At 38.9% G+C, this 21999-nt stretch overlaps 1 protein-coding gene across 1 annotated transcript in view; it reads left to right on the plus strand.

Annotated features, from left to right (window-relative positions):
• PHEX (phosphate regulating endopeptidase X-linked) overlaps positions 1 to 21999 on the plus strand; it is a 219932-nt gene that overhangs the window by 159539 nt on the left and 38394 nt on the right. Inside the window, exon 15 of the mRNA XM_027771117.1 lies at positions 674 to 732. Within this exon, the coding sequence (XP_027626918.1) occupies positions 674 to 732 (59 nt within the window). The remainder of the gene's footprint in view (positions 1 to 673; positions 733 to 21999) is intronic.

Below are 21999 nucleotides of genomic sequence, written 5' to 3' on the forward strand. Positions count from 1 at the left end.
TTTTAGCCTATGAGGAACTTAAAATTTTGTTAGGAGACAAGATATACAAACTCAAAGGCCTTCAGGGCTCCGTTAGTTAACAAATAGCTGATCTAAACTCCTTCTTCACCCTGGCCAGACCAGTGGTCAGATGTTTTGGAGCTTAAATCAGTAAATGTTCCACTGGAGCAGAAAGATCCTCCAGGTAGCATGGTAGTTACTTTACTCATCTCTCTTAAATGGACACCTATGTTGTCACCAGTCCACAACTTTGCAATGGATAGGTCAGAGGTGATGCAGCATAGAAACACAGCTGTCCCATCAATTCGGTGAACAAGGCCCGGCAAACATCAGCTTGTGGCTGTCTTCATCTGTGGGTAGAGCACTTCAGATTCTACAATTTCTCATTAAAGCTTTTTCCAAAGCACTGGTGATCTTTCTGTTACGTTAGTTGCAATGAGTAACCAGGCATGTTAATATATCCTCACAGAACCGTGTTCAATCCAGGATGAGATTGTTCATTGAGCAGAGCAGCAGCCCTAAGCTGAGGCAATAGTTTCCTCTCACATGCAAAATCCCCATTGTTTTATGCTTATCTGCTAATAAATCTAGCTACAAGGTGTTTGTCTATTGCTGTCCTCCTTCTTGGATGATGATGTTGTTCATTCTATAGCATTCATTTCTCCTTCTACAGGTGGTTTACAAATCCCACAACGGTCAATGCGTTCTACAGTGCATCTACCAACCATATCCGTGAGTACTGGAGTCTTGTCTCCTTATTAATCTGCTGCAAAATGGAAGGAACTTTTCTACAATGATGAGGAAGGGTAGGGCATTCTTTAGTCTCCTCACCTCCAAAACGAGCAGGTATGTTGGCAAAGGAGGTTTGTTTCCCTACCTATCTCCCTAATTTTTCTCTCTCCCTTCACCTTATTAGTTTCTAAAAAGCTTTGTAATCATTGACTAAACAAAGTAAATGTCTGGGCCAATAGGTGGCATGATGAAGGTGCTAAATCCCATATGACTGACTTCACAACTTGAGCATACAACCCAGCAACTTGAAAAACATGCTGGGTTGTGTGTGCATGTATGCCCCAAATCCCAAGAAGAAGATGGAGAAGAGGTTGTGGCATGGCCATCTCACCTTGGTGGTGAATTCTCACTTTCCCTCTTTATCTGTCTCTATCTCTCTTGGGTGAGTACACATGCCCTGTGGCAAAAAATAAATAAATAAAAAAGAATCTAAAAAAAGAGAAAAAGCTAATTACAATAAATAAAGACATAGTGACATTTGCCATAAAAAGGAGCAAGCTTCCATGTTACCCTCATAATGGTTTTACTGATATTGCTGGTGAACTCTCACTTTCCCTCTTTATCTGTCTCTATCTCTCTTGGGTGAGTACACATGCCCTGTGGCAAAAAATAAATAAATAAAAAAGAATCTAAAAAAAGAGAAAAAGCTAATTACAATAAATAAAGACATAGTGACATTTGCCATAAAAAGGAGCAAGCTTCCATGTTACCCTCATAATGGTTTTACTGATATTGCTCACATCATCATTTTTGTTCCTAATGTTGATAGAGAAAACAGCATGTAGCTGGGTAGAGTGTAGAACCCAAGGGGAGAGTGTCTGTATGTGAGAATGAAACTTGGAAATGCTCTAATTAACCTTAGGACATAATGTCTTAAAGATTTTTATTTACATGTATTGGGTACATGTCATTATAAATGCTATAACAAATTTAAGAAAATTTTAAAGATCAGATTGGCATAAATTAAAAGTCAAACAGCTGCATTGGCAAGGGGCATGGTGATTAAGGCACTAGACTCCCACATAGTTGAACATAGTTCGAGTCCCGGACCTAGCCACTTGCTTTCTCACTTTCTATATATGAGGGGCCTACAAAAATTTCATAGAAAATGGATGTAACGTGAGTTTATTTTGGTGCAAACATTTTGAAATCCATGCACAATGTTTTATAATATGCATTTTTTCATGAACTTTTCACAGACCCCTAGTATTATTTAGAAGTTCATCTATTTATAGTACAAGTGTAAAGACATTCATGAGAATGACAAACACCAAATTCTGGTTGGTGGTCTCCTGGCTGGTTTCTCCTAATTTCCCTGACCTCTTAATGGTGGCATGCCCCATGGTCCAGTCCTTGTGCCTCTCTCTTCCCCAGGTTCACTCACTCAACTTGGTGATAATATCTCATTGAATAGTTTCAATCACATTCCTACATTGTTCAGTACAGGGGATGAAATTTAAAGGCCTTCCCACCCTTGTTCACACCACCACCATCTCCCACCTGGATTGTGGTAATAGCCTCCTCACTGGTCTCCCTGCTTCTCTCATAATCCTCCTTCAGGAAATACATGCAGTTTTTTCCCCATAATATGCATTTTCTGTGAACTCTTTGACAACCCCTTGTATCAGCATCCTGTCTAACCCGGAACAAGAGTCAAATTATAATACTTACAATGGCCCAAAGGCGTGCTATTTCTCTGCCTCTATCCACTCACTACTCTCCCTCTCCATCCCCACCATCTCACCCACTCCTTGCCTTCCAATCACACAAACCTCTTAGAAAATGTCTGACATACCCTTCCCTCAGGCATTTACACTTGGGGTTCTCTTTGCCTTGGAAAACTTCCCCAAGTGATCTGCATGGCTCATATTCTCATTTCCTTCACATCTTTATCCAAATGGCACTTTCTCAGTGAGGCATCCATCTTGCTTGCTCTCTGTCCAGTCAGCCAGCCTGCCTTAGGTTCTCTATATTGACCCTTGTCTTCAAAGGACTCCCTGGCCAGGGAACCAGCAGTTAGCGTAATGGCTATGTCGCTGGACTCCCACGTAGTCGACCGCGGTTCGTGTCCCGGACCCGGTGGCTTAAAACTCACGCCGGGCGCGTGTGCGTGCGTGCCCAAGATCCCGAGAGGAGAATGGAGGAGAAGGGATTGCGGCGTGACCATCCCCCCTGGGGGGTGATTTCTCGCTTTCTGTCTCTATGTCTCTCTCTGTCTGTCTGGCGAGCGCACGCGCACTGGATTGACTGTTATCCTTTGTTGAAAATCTATTGGCTGGAAGTTTTGGGGGCTATTTCTGGGGGCTCTATTCTATTCCATTGGTCCACATGTCTGTTTTTGTGCCAATACCATGCTGTTTTGATGATCACAACAGAAAGCAATTAATCTTAACCAAGCCTTTTTTTTTTTTTTAGTTTTATTTAGTTCTAGGTTTTGTACTATCAATTTTTCTGCATCAATAGTTATTTGGTCAAGAAAAACGTTATGCTGGTACTCATTAGCTGCTTTATGTTCACTTAATTTTTCATTGATCTTTGAACTTGAAGGATCACAACACTGGTTTACAACCCCCAGTAAGTTCTGAAGTTCCTCTTCTTTTTATTTAAGCAAGATATCCACTGTTTTAAAAATGAAACAACTAATTGTGTTCAGTCTCAAATCTTTGTTCAGTCTCTTGAGTTATTTTTTCCAGGTTAATACTGAATTATTCAAAATTTTTTCAAGACTCCCCAACTAATTTTGTTTCTTGATTAAAATGTCTGAGTTTCTGTGATAGGCCATTGGAACCAACACAGAATTTTTTACTGTGAAAAGTTCTTTTTTAAAATTTTTGGTTTCTGCATTAATTTATTTACAACCAATTAAGTCATTAAATATTTTGACTGCTTCTTCTTACTATATAAATATTCATTATGAGAATATTCATTCATTGATTTCTTAAGGTCTTAATCTCCAAATTGAGGACTTAGGTACACATATTACATGAGGACTTATGATACCTGAGATATTAATTATAACATTTACAATATTAATTTTAGCATATTATTAATTATGATAATATTTAAAATAGTCTATTTAACAATATTATTTATTTATTTATTTTTCTTTTTAAATTTACATTTATTTATTTACACTCATTAATTATAACTAATATTTACAATATTAATTTTAGCACATTATTAATTATGATAATATTTAGAATAGTCTATTGAACAATATTATTTAGATAATTAATTAAATTTAATTTTTATTGCCAGAAGGTGCATGTACTTACTGGAAAGAGACAGAAAGAGATGGGAAAAGAACCCTCCAAATCCCACAATCCCTCCTTCTCCATTTCTCCATCCTGTTGGGATTTGGGGCATACATGTACACATTCCAGGTGTGTTTTCAAGCTTCTCAGGCTGGGATTTGAACTGTGGTCAGCCATGTGGGGTCAGACTTAACCACCAAGCTTTGGGGCCAGCTCTATAGATTATTCATTTTAAAAGAAAATACTTAACTAGGTAATATTTGGTGTGTGAAAACCAATATATGTAACATGTTGGCACATGTTAAGTTAGTCGAAATATATGGAAACACAGTAAAATCAGTATGTATCTATAAACCTATCATCTAAGCAAGAACCAGAACATTTACACTATCATTGAAGTTGTCAGGGCCCTCTCCATTTTTCCCTCTCTCTCACCAGAGAGGTAACCATTATTCTGATATTTGTGTTTTTATTTTATATTGGTATCTCTGAACAAAATATTATTTATCTTTACTGTTTTAGTATTATCATACTGTATGCAGTCTTAAACAATTGTATTTTTTCAATCAATATTTTGTCTGAAGTTTATTGTTATGAGAGAGAGATGAGGGAGAGAGGAAGGAGTGGACTACCTTTACATGGTCTCATCATGTTGTGATCTCCTTCCCCAACCATTCAGCTAGTCAAAATCTTGGGTGTATGTGCACCTGGCTTGTTTTTGGTCACCTCAGGATCTGAACCTGTGGTTGGCCATGTGGTTTCCAGCACTGCAGATCAGTATATCATGGCCTGTCCCACTGCAGCTGGGCCAACATGTTGTTTTAAGTATCAGTTAACGTAGCATGTGGCGATAGGTTTTTTTCATCTTCGTCTTTCTGCTGTATTGTAGTCCATAGCATGACCAAACCCCCAGATGATTTATCTGTTCTACTATTGACCTATGTGTCCTCCCTTGCCCCTAACTGAGGTTTTGACTCTAAGCAACCATGCTGCTTGCAATCTTCTTGTGCAGGTCTGGAGTGTACACCCTACAAGTGGAATTCCTGGCTGGTAGGGTATGCACATACTCACCTTTACCAGATAACACCAAATGTTTTTGAAAGTGGGTATCCTAAAGTACAGTAGTGTTACCTTGTTGTCATTGGCCCTTGGCATTGGTAGGCTTAGTTTTCACTAGCATAGTAAGTGTGATAGATTAGCTCTTATGAAAGAAAAGATGATGAGATTGTCTGTTTGCCAGTGTCTCCTCACTTCCAAGTGTCAGTGAAGTCTTAGTTCCCTTTTGGGGACTTGCCTGTATCTAATAGCTTGACCTGCAGGATTCAACCCTCTTCAGCCCTTTTCTTACCTGGGAAGAGCTGATCTCATCAGAGATTTGGTGAAGAAGATGCCATTTCAGGGTAACCCAATGGTTTCTTGAAAGCTCATGGGCAGAGGGCTTTTAGAATAAAAAATTTGAAGCAGTATTTTAATTAAGAGATTCAAGCTGTTTCTATTTTCCTAATGACCAGTGCTTGCTCTCATTGTAAATTACGTTCCTAGGCAAGATGACAAGGAATCCTTTGGGTGACTTTTTTTCCTTCTCTCCTTTCTGATTTTTCTGGACTACAAATTAAGACAGGCGGAGTTTCTCCTTACACATTTCCCCACTGGGTTTCCTGGGACTCCCCCCACCCCCCAACTGCCTTCTTTTTGCTTCACTGAAGAAGTGAAAAATTGAGGTGATTTTCTAAAATGAACATCTTTATTGATTAGGGGCTGATTCAGACAGCATGTGGCCATCTGTTTAATTGGGTTTCACATCTAAGATGTAACTATACTTAGTAACGTGATTTATGAGAATTTCATTCAGTTCCCATTATCTTTTTCTGATTTATGCCACTTAAGTCTGCTTCTGCATGAAGTAAAGATGAGAAGAAAACAGAAAAACCTGTACATTTTTCCCCCCTCTTTAATCCATGTCTTTGTATGAAACCTTGTGATTTTTGGTGATCTTTCAATGTTAGATTTTTACAGAAAGGTTATAGCTTCTTATTTTTCTACTCTTGTCAAGGTAGGTAGCAACATCTTTAGACAGAGTATAGTGTGAAATTATGATGATTTAAATCTACAATATGAGTAGTAAAACTCAGGAGCTGTCACAGAACTCGATTATATTTGAATGAATAAAGTGGCTGAAGAAGAAAGCAAGGAACTCAGATTACTGGTATCTAAGCCTGTGTTTCCTAAATGTTGTAGTTTTGGCGACTGCCATGTCTTCCTCCTTTTCCAAAGGAAAAAGTGAGAACCTCGATGAGGGACCTCAAGCGCCACTGATCTATTACAGTTGTTTGGCTTTGGTCAGGGTATTATCATTCCTGATCCTTGCTACATGCTGTGGTTACAGAGCCCATAGAGTTTTTGGGGAGGTTTTAATGAGATGAATTTATAAAAGTGCCAGCACATTGCCAAGGTAAGGGCTTGTATATCTAAAACTATCATGCCAGGAATCCCTGCAATGGCCATTGTGTCACAAGAGAAGAAGCAGAGTGTGAAGATTTAGTTGGGACAGGGGCGGATGTGTGTGACTATTTTGAACGTTTGCTCTCACATTCATGGATAAATCTTAAAAACAACATGTTGGCCCAATTGCAGTGACATAAGAGGTGGCATATTGATAGATTTATAAATTAAAACAAGGGACCAGCCGATGGTGTAGCAGTTATGTCTCTGGACTCCTACATGGCTGATCATGATTCCAATCCTGAACTCAGTGTTTAAAAATCACACTGGATGTGTGTGCATGCATGCCCAAAGATCCCAGGAGGAGAATGGAGGAGAAGGGATTGTGGAATGCCCATCCCCTCTGGCGGGTGATTTCTCACTTTCTCTCTCACTGTCTCTCTTGTAAAAACTTTTAAAAAATAAATTAAAAATATTTTTGTGTATTAAAAAGCACAGCCTATTCCCAAAAGTATTTTATAGCTTGTTGATACCTTCAATTACCAAGAAATTTCACTGAAATTCTGCTTTTTTTTTGGAGAGGTTTTTGCTATAGGGTGCATGCGCTCACCAGACAGACAGAGAGAGACATAGAGACAGAAAGCAAAAAATCACCCCCCAGGGGGGATGGCCATGCTGCAGTCCCTTCTCCTCCATCCTCCTCTCGGGATTTTGGGCATGCACGCACACGCACCCAGCATGAGTTTAAGCCACCGGGTCCGGGACTCAAACCACGGTTGACTACGTGGGAGTCCAACGACATAGCCATTATGCTAACTGCTGGTCCCTGAAATTCTACTCTTGAGGGGATCCTTATGCCCACCAAAAGACATGCACAAGAATGTTGATAGCATATTTATTTAGAATAGCAAAACCCTACAAATAATCTTCTTTAACAGAAGGAGACAGATAAACTGTATTATGTTCATACAATTGAATATTATATAGTAGTGAAAAAGACTATTTAATACTACAGTATATATGAATACCACTGACTTTATGCTAAGTAAAAGAAGCCAGGCACAAGAGTAAACACTGTTTCACCCACCCCATGCATGTAAAGTTCAGTAACAGGCCAATGAAATCTATGTGATACAAGTTAAAATGATGGCTAACTTTGTTGGGGGTATTGACTGGGAAGAGATCCAGGAAATATTCTCTATCTTGATCTGGGAGGTGGTTTCACAGGTGATCAATGTATAAAAACTCATTGTATTTCTACTATTTGTGTCTTAGTACCTTTATAGTATGTAAGTAATGTATCAACATAAATAGTAACAACCTCCTCCCCCACCCCATTTGCCCATATAAATATTTGGAACAGCATATGGTATGCATAGACAATTTAAGCTAATAACAGGTTGCCTCAGGCCAAGTCTTTAGAGGCATAGACCAGGGATTAGCAAACTTTTTTCTGTAAATTGCCAGATAGTAAATGTTTTTGGCTTTGTAAGCCATATGGTCTCTGTTGCAACTTCTCAACTCTGCCATTACAGCCATAGACAATTTGTAAATGAATGAGTATGGGTGTGCTCCAGCAAAACTTTATTCACAAATTGGGTGGCAGATTGGATTGGTCAATGGGTTATAGTTTGTTGACGCCCATAGTAGAGCACTGTGAAAATGGGTTCCAGGGAACTGTTGAGGAGTGAACTTCCATAGTTCTTTGGATCTAATCATGCAGTGGTAGAAGAGTGAACAGTTCAGATTAGATTTTCATTTCTACCAACATAGATTAGTCTTCGGAATAAAATTTGTTTCATGTGTTCAGTATCAATGTGTATTCACAGAATGCCTCATTTTAGTGTTTAGTTTTTATCATCATATATCTCAAATCACATTAAAGAATAAACAGGTAAAATCTTGGCTTGAAAGCAAGGATGGCCTAAGGGTTAAAACCAGTGATTTTATTATCTTTGCTGTTATACACAAGGGATTTGGTTGCCCCAGTTTAATCACAGATATTCTGCTAAAGAAGATAAGCCTTTGTCCAGAGGCTGGGCTTATGCTGGCATCAAACTATGGAATTAATCTTGAAATCAAACACAGATTTGTTTTGCTGTTAAGGAAATGACTATGTTTCAAACTGGGGGAATTTCTCAAACATCATTGGCCCTTCCTAAAACCGTAAAGTGGAGGCTAATTTAGCAAGTGCTTACTTGTGGCTTCTACTAGAATTTAATAAAATGGAATCCTTAAATCTACTTGATGCTCTATTTGAGGATATGGGAAAATAGGTCAACATCTAGACCTTGGGAATAATCTTACAAATTTTGAGGATTAAAAGGAAACTGATGTAGTCACCAAATTCAAATTCTGTCATTCAGAGCAGTTCTTAGTAATTTTTCCACTTACTCAACATTTAAAGAGGCCCCAATGAGGGTCAGTCTATAGCCTGGTAGTTATGGGGGCATAATCCCACATGGCCAACCTTGCAGTTTGTGTCCTGGACCCAGTGGCTTGAAAAACACACTGGGTGCATATGTGTATGTGTCTCAAGTCCAGGCAGGGTGGAAAGATGGAGGAGAAGGGTTTGTGACCATTCCCCATGGTGGGTGAGTTCTCTCTCTCTCTCTCTCAAACACATGCACCCTCTGTCAAGAAAAAAGAGGAGAAAGAGACTCCAGTGATTCCCACTTCTTGCTATCCAAGCCCCTGCATAGTCTCTCCCATACTATAGACAAAAAGATATTATGGAAATGATGAGGTGTGACTCAGGAGGGTTGATAATAAACAGCATTGTGGTTTTTGCCTTGCTGTTTTGGATTGATCACTCTGAGAGAAGCCATCCTCCACATCTTGAGGGCACTCAAACAGCTCATGGAGAAGTCCATATGTGAAAGAACAGAGACCTCCTGCCTGTTACCAGCACCATATGAGTGTATCATCTTGGAAACAGATTCTCCAATCCAACCAAACTTTCAGATGACTGTGACTCAGACTGACATCTTGACTGCAACCTCATGAGATACCCTGGGACCAATCCACCCAAATAGGCTGTTTCCAAATTCCTGACCCCCAAAAAACCATGAAGTAGTTAATGGCTATTGTTCTAAGCAACTGTGTTTTGGGATGACTTGTTACATAGCACAAGATGACTAATATCATAACACTAAGGATATATGACATGCTATGTTATAGTGGTTAAGGTTTTGAGCTCTGACATGTGACAGTTTGATTTTGAATCCTGGATTGACCACTAATAACTTGCAAACTTGAGCAAGTTACTCAACATCTCTAAGTCGGTTTGTCTGTAAAATGGAGATAATAGTAACTATCCTATAGGGTTACTGTGAAGATTAAATGAGATAATGCATATAGAAAATGCTTAGAATAGAGGCTGGTTTATAGCAGACACACAATAAATCTTACCTATTAGTAGTTCTTGCTTTTGAGGATTTGGGAAAGAGACTTGTCACTAGAGCATATCTTGGAGAGTGTGTAACAAAGGATGTGCAATACCTTCTAGATATTACATGGAGGGGTAATTTAATCTGGGAGTGTCAAGATTGGATTCTCAGTGAAAGTGACTTTTGTGTGGGCCTTGCTCTAGGCAGAGAAGGGAGGTTGGGTCATGCAGGAAGAAGGACTAGCTGATGTAAAGGCAACAGACATAGCAGAATGTGGCACAGGAACAGACCATGAGATGGTCACAGATGCTGAGCTCAGACTGCGTTGGTAGAGGGAGATGATGTGGGAAAAGTAAATGAGAGCCTTGTAGGTCTTGTTGAGGAACAGGGCCTAGGAAGCTAGTATAGTCTACTTTGGGAGGCATGAACCTTAAATTTTACTTCCTTTATCTTAGTCTCAAAGGTCATGGTGTAGAGAGGGGACAGACTAAGGGCATGTAGTCTAACTAGGAGTTTTTCAAATTGCTTAAGAGAAGGATGGGGAGGACTTAAACCTAGTGGCAGTGGTGAGGGGGAGTAGAGTTTTATAAGTTAAATCCCAAAAGATCATTCTCAAATAACTGTGTAGTGATAATGCAGGTAGTGATTTTCTAAATTTTCCACTCATACTTTGAAGGATTACTGTTTTTGTTTTGATATGGAAATAAGATATTGTAGGATATAGAGACAGCTAGGAGGTTGGGGGGTACCCAGGTCCTGCTTATTCCATGTGTAAAAGGGAGGTGGCACCAAGCAGTTCATTATTGTGTCCTCTAAGAGTGCAGCTTCCTGTCTTGGCTTCTTACCTTCCCTTTGGCTAAGTCTGTAGTCTTCTTGGAACTTTATGTTGGGGGGTGGTGGTGGTGAACTGGTATCTGAGAGATGCCATAGGTTTCCTTAGAAAGAATATTTAGATGTACTCTCCAAAGAGGTTTTACTTTACAAAATTGTAAAAAAAATTTTTAAGGAATTATTTATTTATTTTTATTTATTATTATTGCTTTTTAAAAATTTGCTATAGGTCACGTGCACTCACGAAAGTAAGATAGAGAGGGAGAGATAGGGAGAGAGAGAAAGAGATAAGGAGAGAGAGTGAGAAAGCAAGCTGCCAGGTCCAGGACTCAACCACAGTTGGCCATGTGGGAGTCCAGCATCTTTAACCACCATTCCACTTGCTGGTCCCTTACTTTACAAAATTTACAATGAGACTTTAAGGGTTTTGTCAAGTGAGCTGAAGTTAAGTCATGAACAGGCTCCGAATTGTTTGCAAAACTGGCAGAGGATGCACTTAGCAGGGTTGTGGGACACCTGCTATTTTAAGACCTTCTTGTCTTGGTCTAGTTGAAGAATCTGGAGGCCTTGATATTTCAGTCTATCCTCCAAGGGCTGACCAAGAATGCAGCTAAGAATGGTGTTTTGGGGCTGGCAGATGGCATGGTGGTTGAGGCGTTGGACCCTCACAGGGCCGACTGTGGTTCGAGTCCCAGACCTAGTGACTTGCTTTCTCACTTCCCCCCTTCCGACTCCCATCAAATTAAAACAATAATTATAATAAGTAAAATTAAATAATTCTTTTTTTTATTTTTTTAAGAATAGTGTTCTGGGTGGTATCAAAGGAGTACAAAGGTACCCTTAAATGTAAGCCTTGTTATATAATGGGATTCCCACTACCACAGTGAGTCCTAGGACCTCTAGGTATGCACTTTGCTACCTACAGGGCATTTCTGAGGAGTGTTACCAGACATACTGGATCGGGCAGGTTTGTTGCGGGCCTGGAGTAAAAAGCAAGGAATGATAATCAGGGTCAATCTGATTAAAGAGACAAGGTGTGAAGGTGTGAGTGAGATCCTAACTGGGAGCTACCTGGATGTGAGCCAGACTAAGGCAAGCATCAGGAACATGGAAAATAGCCATGGAAACAGGAGACGGGAAGTCAGGGAGTGATCTCACTAATTTAGCTTGATGGTCACAGTCTCACTTGTCCTCCCTTATTGACGATAACATGCATGATTAAGCCACTATGCAGTATGTCCTGGATGGGAAATCACATTTTGTATGCTGTGATGATGCTTAGGGAATGATTGTAAATTAATTAAGTTAAAAAAAAGTTTAAAAAAACCCTAAAACTGTTTTTCTTGAAATTAAAAAATAATGCATTAAAAATACCTATTTGATGACTTCAGTAAGCTATATAGCCCCAGTTAGGTGCTACTTTATAGTATGTTCATTCTACTCACTGAGGCTTATGCCTAATGTCAGACTTGTGTTCATGGATATGTATATATCAGCTGTGCTTGCTCTTGGAAATATTTAGATTAATTAAGATCTTTAGCAAATCAATAAAATGGGGGGAAAGGCATAGAAAGCAACCATGGGTACCAGAGACAGTGTAGGAGGAGAGTGGGAGATGGCAGAGGGGGAGAGATAGGGAATCAAGGATGGCCAAAAGAAGAGAAAAATATACAGGAAACAAGAAATGGAAAATTATTTGTTGACAATAACATTATTTTGATGTGCTTGATTGAGCCAATATACAGGGTATTCTGGATGGGAAATCTCATTTTGTATGCTGTAATGATGTAAATAAATACATTTAAATTTCAAAAAGATCAATTGTCTTTTACCCTCATTACAAAAGTCATCTATAGTTATTGTAGAAAAGATATTCTGGAAGAATTGATATAGGCCAAAAGCTTAAAAAGTTAGTATCATCATTTAAAGATAACCATGGTTAATAATTTATTGAATATGGCTCAAAATTGTTTATCTACAAATATTTTAAAGCCTAAATTAAATATAAACCCATCTAATAGTATTTCTCTCCCCCACCTAGCATTGTAATATGAGTATTCTTTTCATTTACTGCATATTCTTCTAAGTCACCATGTGCAGTATTTCATCAAAGAAAAGCACATTAATTTAACTAATTTCTTCCTAATAAACATTTTGCCTATTTCAATATTGTCAAAACAAAACAAAAACCTGATGAAGTTTGTGGTTAAGTCTTTGATCAAATATGAAACTATTTCTTTTTCTTTTCTTTATTTTTTTAAGGTTTTGGCCACAGGGCATGTGTGCTTGCCAGAGAAAGGGAAAGTGAGAGACCATCTCCCAGGGGGAATGGCCATGCCACAATCCCTTTTCCTTTATTCTTCTTTCGGATTTTGGGCATGCATGCACACATGCCTAGCATGATTTTCAAGCTTCCAGGTCCAGGACTTGAACGGCATTGGCTGCCTTAACTACCATGCCACTTGCTGGCCCTCAGACTATTTCTTTAGGATAAATTCTAGAAGCAGAAGAGTTGGTGAATCAAATGGTATGCCCCATTTAAGGGTTTTAAAATGCATCTTATCTAGCCCAGGTATGGTGGTGCACACTGTTAAAACACTGCTCCACAGGTGAGGACCACATGGGAGGCCTGGGTTTGATACCCAGTCCAACCTAAAAACCTGACATGGTGGTGTGTAGCAGAAGTTCCAGAAGTTCAGGAGGCTGAGGCAGAAGGATCTTGACATGGCGAGACACCTCCTGTCCAAAGAAAGAAAGAAAATGCATCTTATTAGCTTCTCTTGAGAAAAGGGTTTATCAACTTATATTTCTTTTTAATTTTTTTAGAGTTTCAAATATACTTTAAAATTTATTTATTTATTGAGAGTAAGAGACAAGGAAATAAAAGTACCAACAACAGGATCTACACTCCACCTACCCTTCACCCCGAACACATGCCCTGGAGAATTCCCAGCCAGCCAGAATTATGGGAACACATACCCAACATGTATAGGTCAACCAGAGAACCTAACCTACAATTTTCCACATGGATTCAGAGCTGGCATCAAACTTTTTTTTTAATATTTTTTACTTTGTCCCATTAATGCTTTACCTCTCTGTTTTTCTTCTAAATGTCCTTCCTCAGACTCTACTCTTTCACACACACTGTATCTGGTATTCACATCCATTTAATATGTTTCTATATCCTTTAGTCAATCAGTTTCAGTCATAGGGTGCAGATGCTCTGTATATATTAAGTGGGGACATACAATGTCTCTCCTTCATAGCCTGTCTTGCTTCACTCAGCAGTAAATCTTCCATATTCTTCCACTTTCTGTCAAAAGCCAGTTTTTTTATGGCTGAATAGTATTCCACAGAGTATATGTGCCACAGTTTTTCAATCCATTCCTCTGTTCATAGGCATTTGGTTGGTTCCATGTCTTAGCAATTGTGAATAGTGCCACAATAAGCATCGATGTGCAAACACTTTTCCAATTAATGGTGTACTTTCAATGAGTTGTAGTCTAAAGATGCTGTTGGAAAAGATGAACAAAGAAGCTCAGTCACTTATTTCTTTATTTATTGTCTAGTTGATATATGGGAAATGTCAGTCACAATTTTCATTCTTGAGGCCATTATCTCATACCCAGATATGGCTTAGTGAATCCACACAAGCATTCGTTGAACATCTACTATATTCCCAGCCTGGGCTGAACATAACTGCCACTACTGTTTGTTTATGAATATGTAGGAGTGCAATTGTGTATATGAAAGGATTATGTTGATGTATGAGTAGAACATGAGATACTGGACTTTATAGTGGGAAGAAAGTAGTATTTTCTCTGCCAGGTGTTTAACTATAGCAGTGGTTTTCAAGTGCTCCCTGGACCAACTTCAGCATCAATTGTGATACATAGTCATTTTCTAGCCTCGCCTACTGAATCAGAAACTCTGGGAGTTGGGTCCAGCAGTTTTAGTTTTAATGGTATAGTATTTTCACCACCAAACCATATAAATGATGACCGTATAGTATAGCTATAATTTGTAGGCCACGATAAATTTCAGTTTTAAAAGTATGTTCCGGGGACCAGCAGTTGGTGTAATGGCTATGTTGCTGGACGCCCATGTAATCAACCATGGTTCGAGTCCCAGACCCAGTGGCTTAAACTCATGCCAGGTGTGTGTGCATGCCCAGGATCCCGAGAGGAGAATGGAGGAGAAGGAATTATGGCATGACCATTCCTCCTGGGAGGTGATTTCTCACTTTCTATTTCTCTGCCTCTCTCTGTCTGGTGAGAAAATGCACCGTATAGCAAAAGATCTCTCAAAAAAAGTATGTTTTGTAAAATTGCAATTAAACTGTCTAATTGTGTGTTAGATGCATAGTGTTGAGGAGAGGGGAAGAGCAGAGAATGTGATAAGAGGGCTGATTTATGGATTGGTTAAACATGAATAGTTTCTTATTGTTCCTAAACCAAGGCTTCTCAACCTGTTTGTATGTTCAGGTCACCTGGGAAGCTGTTAAAAAGTGTGTATGTTCAAACCTCTGCAAGGTGCCAAAGTTTGAGAAGTTACTGAACTATAACAATGCAACAAATGCAAAATAAGTCAAACGTAGTTGGGTAATGTTGGAATGACTGACTTCTCCTGACTTACCTATATCATTCCAATTTTAGCACTGAAAACTCCATGTGACAGGAACCCCTTTGGTCCTGTGTAAATACTGATGGTTGGTCACTCTGGTAAGGGTAGGGTGAGGAGAGTCAGTCTTGTTGCAGCCTAAAGATAATTATGGAAGAAAAAGAATAGAAGGACCAGCAGAGAATGTTTCAAGATGGAGGGCAGATTTTCAAAGCTGCTTTCTGCTTGTCAGCACTAGGCTGATAGACGTGGTGGCAGGAGGTTACCTGCAGGAAGCCAGCAGATGGCTAAGGCATCTTGCTGAATCCCTTGACAGGAGTCACAGCTGTTAGAGCTCGATACTTTTTGGAAAAGGAAAGGTTGGCATTCACCAAACTACTGCAAGATGCCAACTTGAAAAAAAGCCCCTATTAATCTTAGCAGTGATGACAATGAAATCCTTTTATAGCAAAACACATAACCAAAAGTGCTTTGTAATTGCAGCAATTTCCATGTCCCGACTGATGGCCCCCTAGATTCTGGAAGAATGGTGTCTGGCTTATCTGATTATAATAACTAATCCCGAGTAAGATGTAATGCTCATTCTTCTCATATAGTGAGCATTCACCCTGGATTTTCTAAGGCAGTTGGAATTAAAACTATATTTTTCCTATAGTACGGTAATAATTTATAGGCCACAAAAAGTTTCATTTTTGAAAGTATTATCTGTGAAATTAATGAAATGTTCTAATTGTATATTATAAAAATGCATGATGCTGAGAGATGGAAAGAGCAGAGAAGGTGATGGGAGGGCTGATTTATAGATCAGTTAAGCATGAGTAGTTCCTTATTTTTCCCAAATCAAGACTTCTCAACTTGTTTGTGTGTGAGAATTACCTGAGGAGCTTTTTAAAAAATTATGCATGTTCACGGCTCCATCCCAGAGATTGTGGCTTAATAGATCTAGAGTAGGAGCTTGGATATGGGTATTTTGTTAAAAAGCTCTCTCAGAAATCTGAATGTGCAGTTGGGGTTGGGAATAGTTATTCTGATGTATTCTTATGTAGTGGGTATCAGCTTTAGCATGCACCAGAATAACCTGGAGGACTGATAAAAGACTCTGGCATCTACTCCAGTAGGTCTGATTGGGTAGGGCACAATAACTTGCATCTCTAACAAGTGCCCAGTGATGCTGATGTTGCTGATCTGCAGACCGTACTTTATGAACCAGTGCCCTAAATTATTCCTACCTCAAACCCCAACTTATGTTACATCCATATCTTTTTTACTCATTAGCATAGACTTTTGTGTAAATAACCCCTCTCCTGGAAAATGGAGAAGGGATTGTGGCGTGGCCATCTCTACACCCTCCCCCACCCCCTGGGGTGATTTATCACTTTCCCTTTCTCTGTTTCTCTCTCTCTGGCATGTGCATGTGCCCTATGGCAAAAGTCTAAAATAATAACAACAACAACGATAATAACAAACCTTCTCCCGGAATACCTCTCCTCCCCTGTATAGAGTATTTTTTTTATTCACTGAGTTGAAAACATAATTCAATGAAAAAGTACTGTTTAGAGAACTTGGCATAGATTCACCTTCCTCTTTAGGTCTTACAAAGCAGGATTATCTGGTGGTATGCTCTCTTTTGTCATTAGGTTATTTAAGGTTGTTTGTATGTTCAAAGCTTACCCATGTGCCTAGAACCTCATGGGTCTCCAGTACATGTTAAGTGATCAGTTGTCCTGTATAAACATTACATCATCATAATCAAATACAACTATTTTCACTAGTTTTTATTTTTTAACTTTATTTTCTAATTTCTTATTTAAATTTAATTGAATATATTTGTGGGTACAATGTGGTTTTTCAAAGCCTGCATGCAGTATGAGATAATCAAATCAAAGATGTTACCATGTTCATCATCTTCAACAAAGGACTTTACATTATGTTGTGTACCTTAGATTTCCATTCTACTGATTTTTTTTTTGAGATATGTATATGTTTTGCAGTGCTCCTCACCCCACTCTGTTGTGTTATATGTTCCATACCTATTTGCCTTGTTTACGTACGTTCTTGTGTCTTTTAAACATCTTTTCCTGAGACCCTTCCTCCCCTGCCACTCCTCATCCTTTATGTAATCTCTGGTATCTATAGTTGGCCACTCTATTTTAGGGTCTTCAAATCTTTCAATTTCTGCCATAGAGTGCAGACATTTGGTATATGTTATGTGGGGACACGCCATGTTTGTCTTTCATCATCTGGTTTATTTCACTTACCATTAAAATGTCTAGATTCATCCACTTTGTATCGAATGACAATCTCACTGTTCTTTGACTGAGTAGTGTTTCACTGTGTATATGGGTCACGTTTTCTTAATTCAGTCATTAGTTGTTGAATTAAGTTGCTTCCATATTTTAGCTATTATGAATAATGCTGTGATAAATACAATTATCTCTCTGACAATATGATTTCCAGTCCTTTGGATAAATACCCAGGGGTGGGAATATTGAGTCATATGGTAGTTTGATTTGTGAAATTTGGAGGAACCACTGTATTGTTTTCCACAGTAGCAATAGTAGTTACATTCTCACTCCTGCGAGTTGGTTCTTAAAGTTTTTCTTTAATTAAGTAATTCATTAAATAATTTTAGTTTTTGCTATAAGGTTTCTGTGCACTCACCAGAGAGAGACAGAGACAGAGAGAGAAAGTGAGAAATCACCCCCCAGGGGTCATAGCCATGCTGCAATCCTTTCTTCTCCATTTTCCTCTTAGGATTTTGGGCATGCATACACACACACACACCCAGCATGATTTTCAAGCCACTGGATCTGGGACTTAAACCATGGAGTTGGCTATGTGGGACCCAGCATCTTAATCTCCATGCCACCTGCTGGTCTAACTAGTTTTTATAATGTGATTTAAATATACTAACATCTCCAAAATGGGGATTATAAAATATATTCATATAGTGAACTAGAGAACTAGAAGCTATTGCACAGGACAAACAAATAATCAAATACAGGGGCCAGCAGGTGATCTAGTGGTTAAGGCACTGGACTTCCACATGGCTGACCACGATTTGAGTCCCAGACCCAGTGGCTTGAAACTCATGCCGAGCACTTGTGCATGTGAGCCCAAAATCTAGAGGAGAAAGGAGGAGAAGGGAGTTGCAGTGTGGCCATCCCCCCTGGAGGGTGATTTCTTGCTTTCTATCGCTCTGTCTCTCCAGTGAGTGCACACACCCTATACAAAAATCTCTCTCTTAAAAAAAAATTAAATATGTAAGCAGAAGGATAACCACAAGTGAATCTCACCAAGAAGTATAATAATGCTACGAATGTGGCACATCAGCAATTGTCCTGAAATGTGGATTGGTACACGGACTAATTCACTAATAAAAGCATATACCTAAGGGTTTTGGAAAAATTGTTAAAGCATGCATTAGAATAAACTACATTAATACATCAATAAATCCACAAAAAAAAACCCAAATATCCTACTATTTGACTAAACTAATAATGTAATAGAACGTATTGCGTTAATCAGCCCTTAGCAAATCTATCACAAACACCCATACTTGAAAGAAAACAGGCACAGATACACGCTCAGTGGAAAACCCAAGTATATCTTTGGGAGAAAGTAGGAAATATGGAAACAAATTTAATTTAACAGTTGAGTGTATATGTTGGTCCACGCATTCTCAAGCTCATTGAATTCTCCTTTGGAATTTCCCTCTGTCACCTTTTTTTGGACTGAACTAACTTTATCATTCCCTGGCTGTGCCACTTTCTGCCCTGGAGGCTGTTTGAGGGATTCTAATTGAACAAATTCAGTAATACCAATTCCTTTAAAGGAGTCAAAAAAGATACTGAATTTAAGAACAAAATGCTGGGGGAACCAGCAGTTAGCATAATGGCTATGTCGCTGGACTCCCACATAGTCGACCGCGGTTCGCGTCCCGGACCCGGTGGCTTAAAACTCACGCCAGACACGTGTGCGTGCATGCCCAAGATCCCGAGAGGAGAATGGAGGAGAAGGGATTGCGGCGTGACCGTCCCCCCTGGGGGGTGATTTCTCACTTTCTGTCTCTATGTCTCTCTCTGTCTGTCTGGTGAGCGCACGCACCCTGTAGCGAAAAACCTCTCCAAACAAACAAACAAACAAAGAACACAATGCTCTTCACTTTAGATGAGTTCAAATTTTTTGTATTGTGTTAGTAAGTTTACAAAAGTTTTCTACAGAGGAAATGAGGAAGCAAATGTGCTGTGTTTTGAAGACTGACAATGGAAGTTGGAGACTTCCTATTTTGTTAAATTGGGAACAATAGGAAAAGATATGTGAGTCTGACTTGTGCTTGTCTTTAAATCATTAGCCTTTATTTGTCAATATAAAAATATAAAACTTCTGAATAAGATACAACATGGAAAGGAAATGCTTTCTATATGATATTTTTATGATAATTTTCTATATGATAATTTTCCTGAACTACATATTTATGGATGTGGAACTTAAAGTTATTGCTGCAGTTAAATGAAAACAATGAAGAATATGGGAAAAAGAGATTATGTTAATTCAATATTCTCAGGCCCAGCATTTTGTCTAAATTTTCTCTTTTCAGTATATGCCACAATCATAAAAAAGGGAGACTATCCCTCTTTTACTCCAGGGCAGGAGGAAGAGCGAATAGGACGCAGGAGTGATAGAACTCACATAAAGCTGGGCAAGGCTTTTTAATTTGTTAACATTTGTATTCTGATGGACAGTTTATTGGGAAAAAAAAATGTGCTGTCCCAGACACATAAGTGTTAGGGCACTTAAGTGGTAGGAACTGCTAGGACCACATGGGAGGCCCAGCTTTAGATCATGGACCCACCTGAACTGGCTGGGCATGGTGGTGTGTGACTGTAATCCTGACTGACTGGGAGGCGGAGGCAGAGGACTGCAACTGTGAGACCCTGTCAAAATCTTTCTCTCTCTCATTCTCTCCTCTTTCTCCCTCCTCTCTTAAAAAAAAATGTGCTGATCTCAAGGCTGTACTAGTTCTGCCACGATAGCAATAGAATGAAGCCAGCAAAATCTCTCATCTCTTGTATTGATAGAAGGAAAATAAAACCTAAAACATGAATAAGAGCATCAGATGTTGTGGGTGTGGCTCCTAATTCATGTGGTGGTGAACGGAGGCAGTTGGTCATGTCAAGGCTTGTGCAGGTGTGTATTTTGTGTATCCCTAGGTGGCTCAGTTCAGTTGGGTGCAGTTTTCTGCTTTCATCTAGTGTTTCTCACAGAAGGAATTATACATAAGCACATGAGAAATTTGAGTCGTGTCTAAATTTTTCCTTAATGCATCAGTTGTGTTGAAACAAATTGCCTGTTCAATGCAGATGTTACAGTAGAACTGACCATATATTATGTTAGAAAAGTCATGATGTATTTTTCTATGCAAAAAAGTGTTACGACTTTCCCAATGGCCCAATATATGGATACATACCCTTACACATACATTATACAAAAAGTACTCCATATACTGTACTCAATGCTAATTTTTTCACTTAATGATTTTTGTTTAATATTTCTTAGAGCTTTTTCCTTATCAACACATACTTTTTAAAAAATGACATTTAAGGCATTAAGATATGTCTAAATTGATCTCTAAAATGCATGCAACAATTTATACTCCCTCCTACACAATGGACAATATTACCTATTGTCAAATTTATTAATTTTTGTCAATCCTGTAGTAAAATCTCTTCCTCCATCCTCTCCCTCCCTCACTCCTGTCTCTTACGTGTAGTATGTATGAGTGTGTATGTGTGTGTATATACACATTTACAGTGTAAGGGACGGCTCTCATTAATATACTGCTAGAAAAGGGAGCTTTAAAAGTGTGAAACAGGTGATAAGGCTGTGCTGAAATGGGAGAGAAGGAAATAAAATGGATATGCAAGAGAAATAAGAAGATCCTATTAGAAAGGGAGAGAAAGGGATTTCCTTTCCACTTACTTTTTACTTCTGCCTTTGCTAAATACAATTTATCCACTTTATGAGATAAGATACCAAGTTGACCCTGTTGGGATTTCATCTATCACTCTAGCTAGTTGTCATCTCCAAAAATGCAGCTTACACTGTTAATCCATTCACTTCAGCAAAACATGCCTAAGGGTATCAGATTCTTCTATTTATCAGTACTGAGCTCCATGGCCCCAACAAACTGAGCGACACAGCTGATCAGGGGAATGTGATGGCTTCAGCATTAGAGTCTGAGCCTCCAACATCAAAAGTGGCACAAATAGAGACTCACGCAGGTGTCAGATGTTTTCCTGTAAAAAGGTTGGCAATGGACATAAATGCTTCCAGCTGGGTATATTGCCAGACAGGGAAGTCATAATGATTTAATAATGAAATCACATTGGTTTATGATCGTTGTTCTTATTAGGAAATATTTGTTTGGGGTGATTCATTGTGTGAAACTGATTTTTACTATAAACACTCATTTGCATTTATATGTAATATGTATTTGTGTGTCTGTATATTGGATTGTTGGAAAAGTCATGACACATTCTAGCATAGAAAAAACAGAACAAAATATGTCATGACTTTTCAGAGGACCATACACACACACGCACACACACACACGCGCACACACACACACACACACACACACACACATACACATATCTCCAACTCAGAGT

The sequence above is a fragment of the Tupaia chinensis genome, unplaced genomic scaffold, assembly GCF_000334495.1.
Source record: "Tupaia chinensis unplaced genomic scaffold, TupChi_1.0 Scaffold000184_1, whole genome shotgun sequence".
Classification (NCBI taxonomy): domain Eukaryota; kingdom Metazoa; phylum Chordata; class Mammalia; order Scandentia; family Tupaiidae; genus Tupaia; species Tupaia belangeri.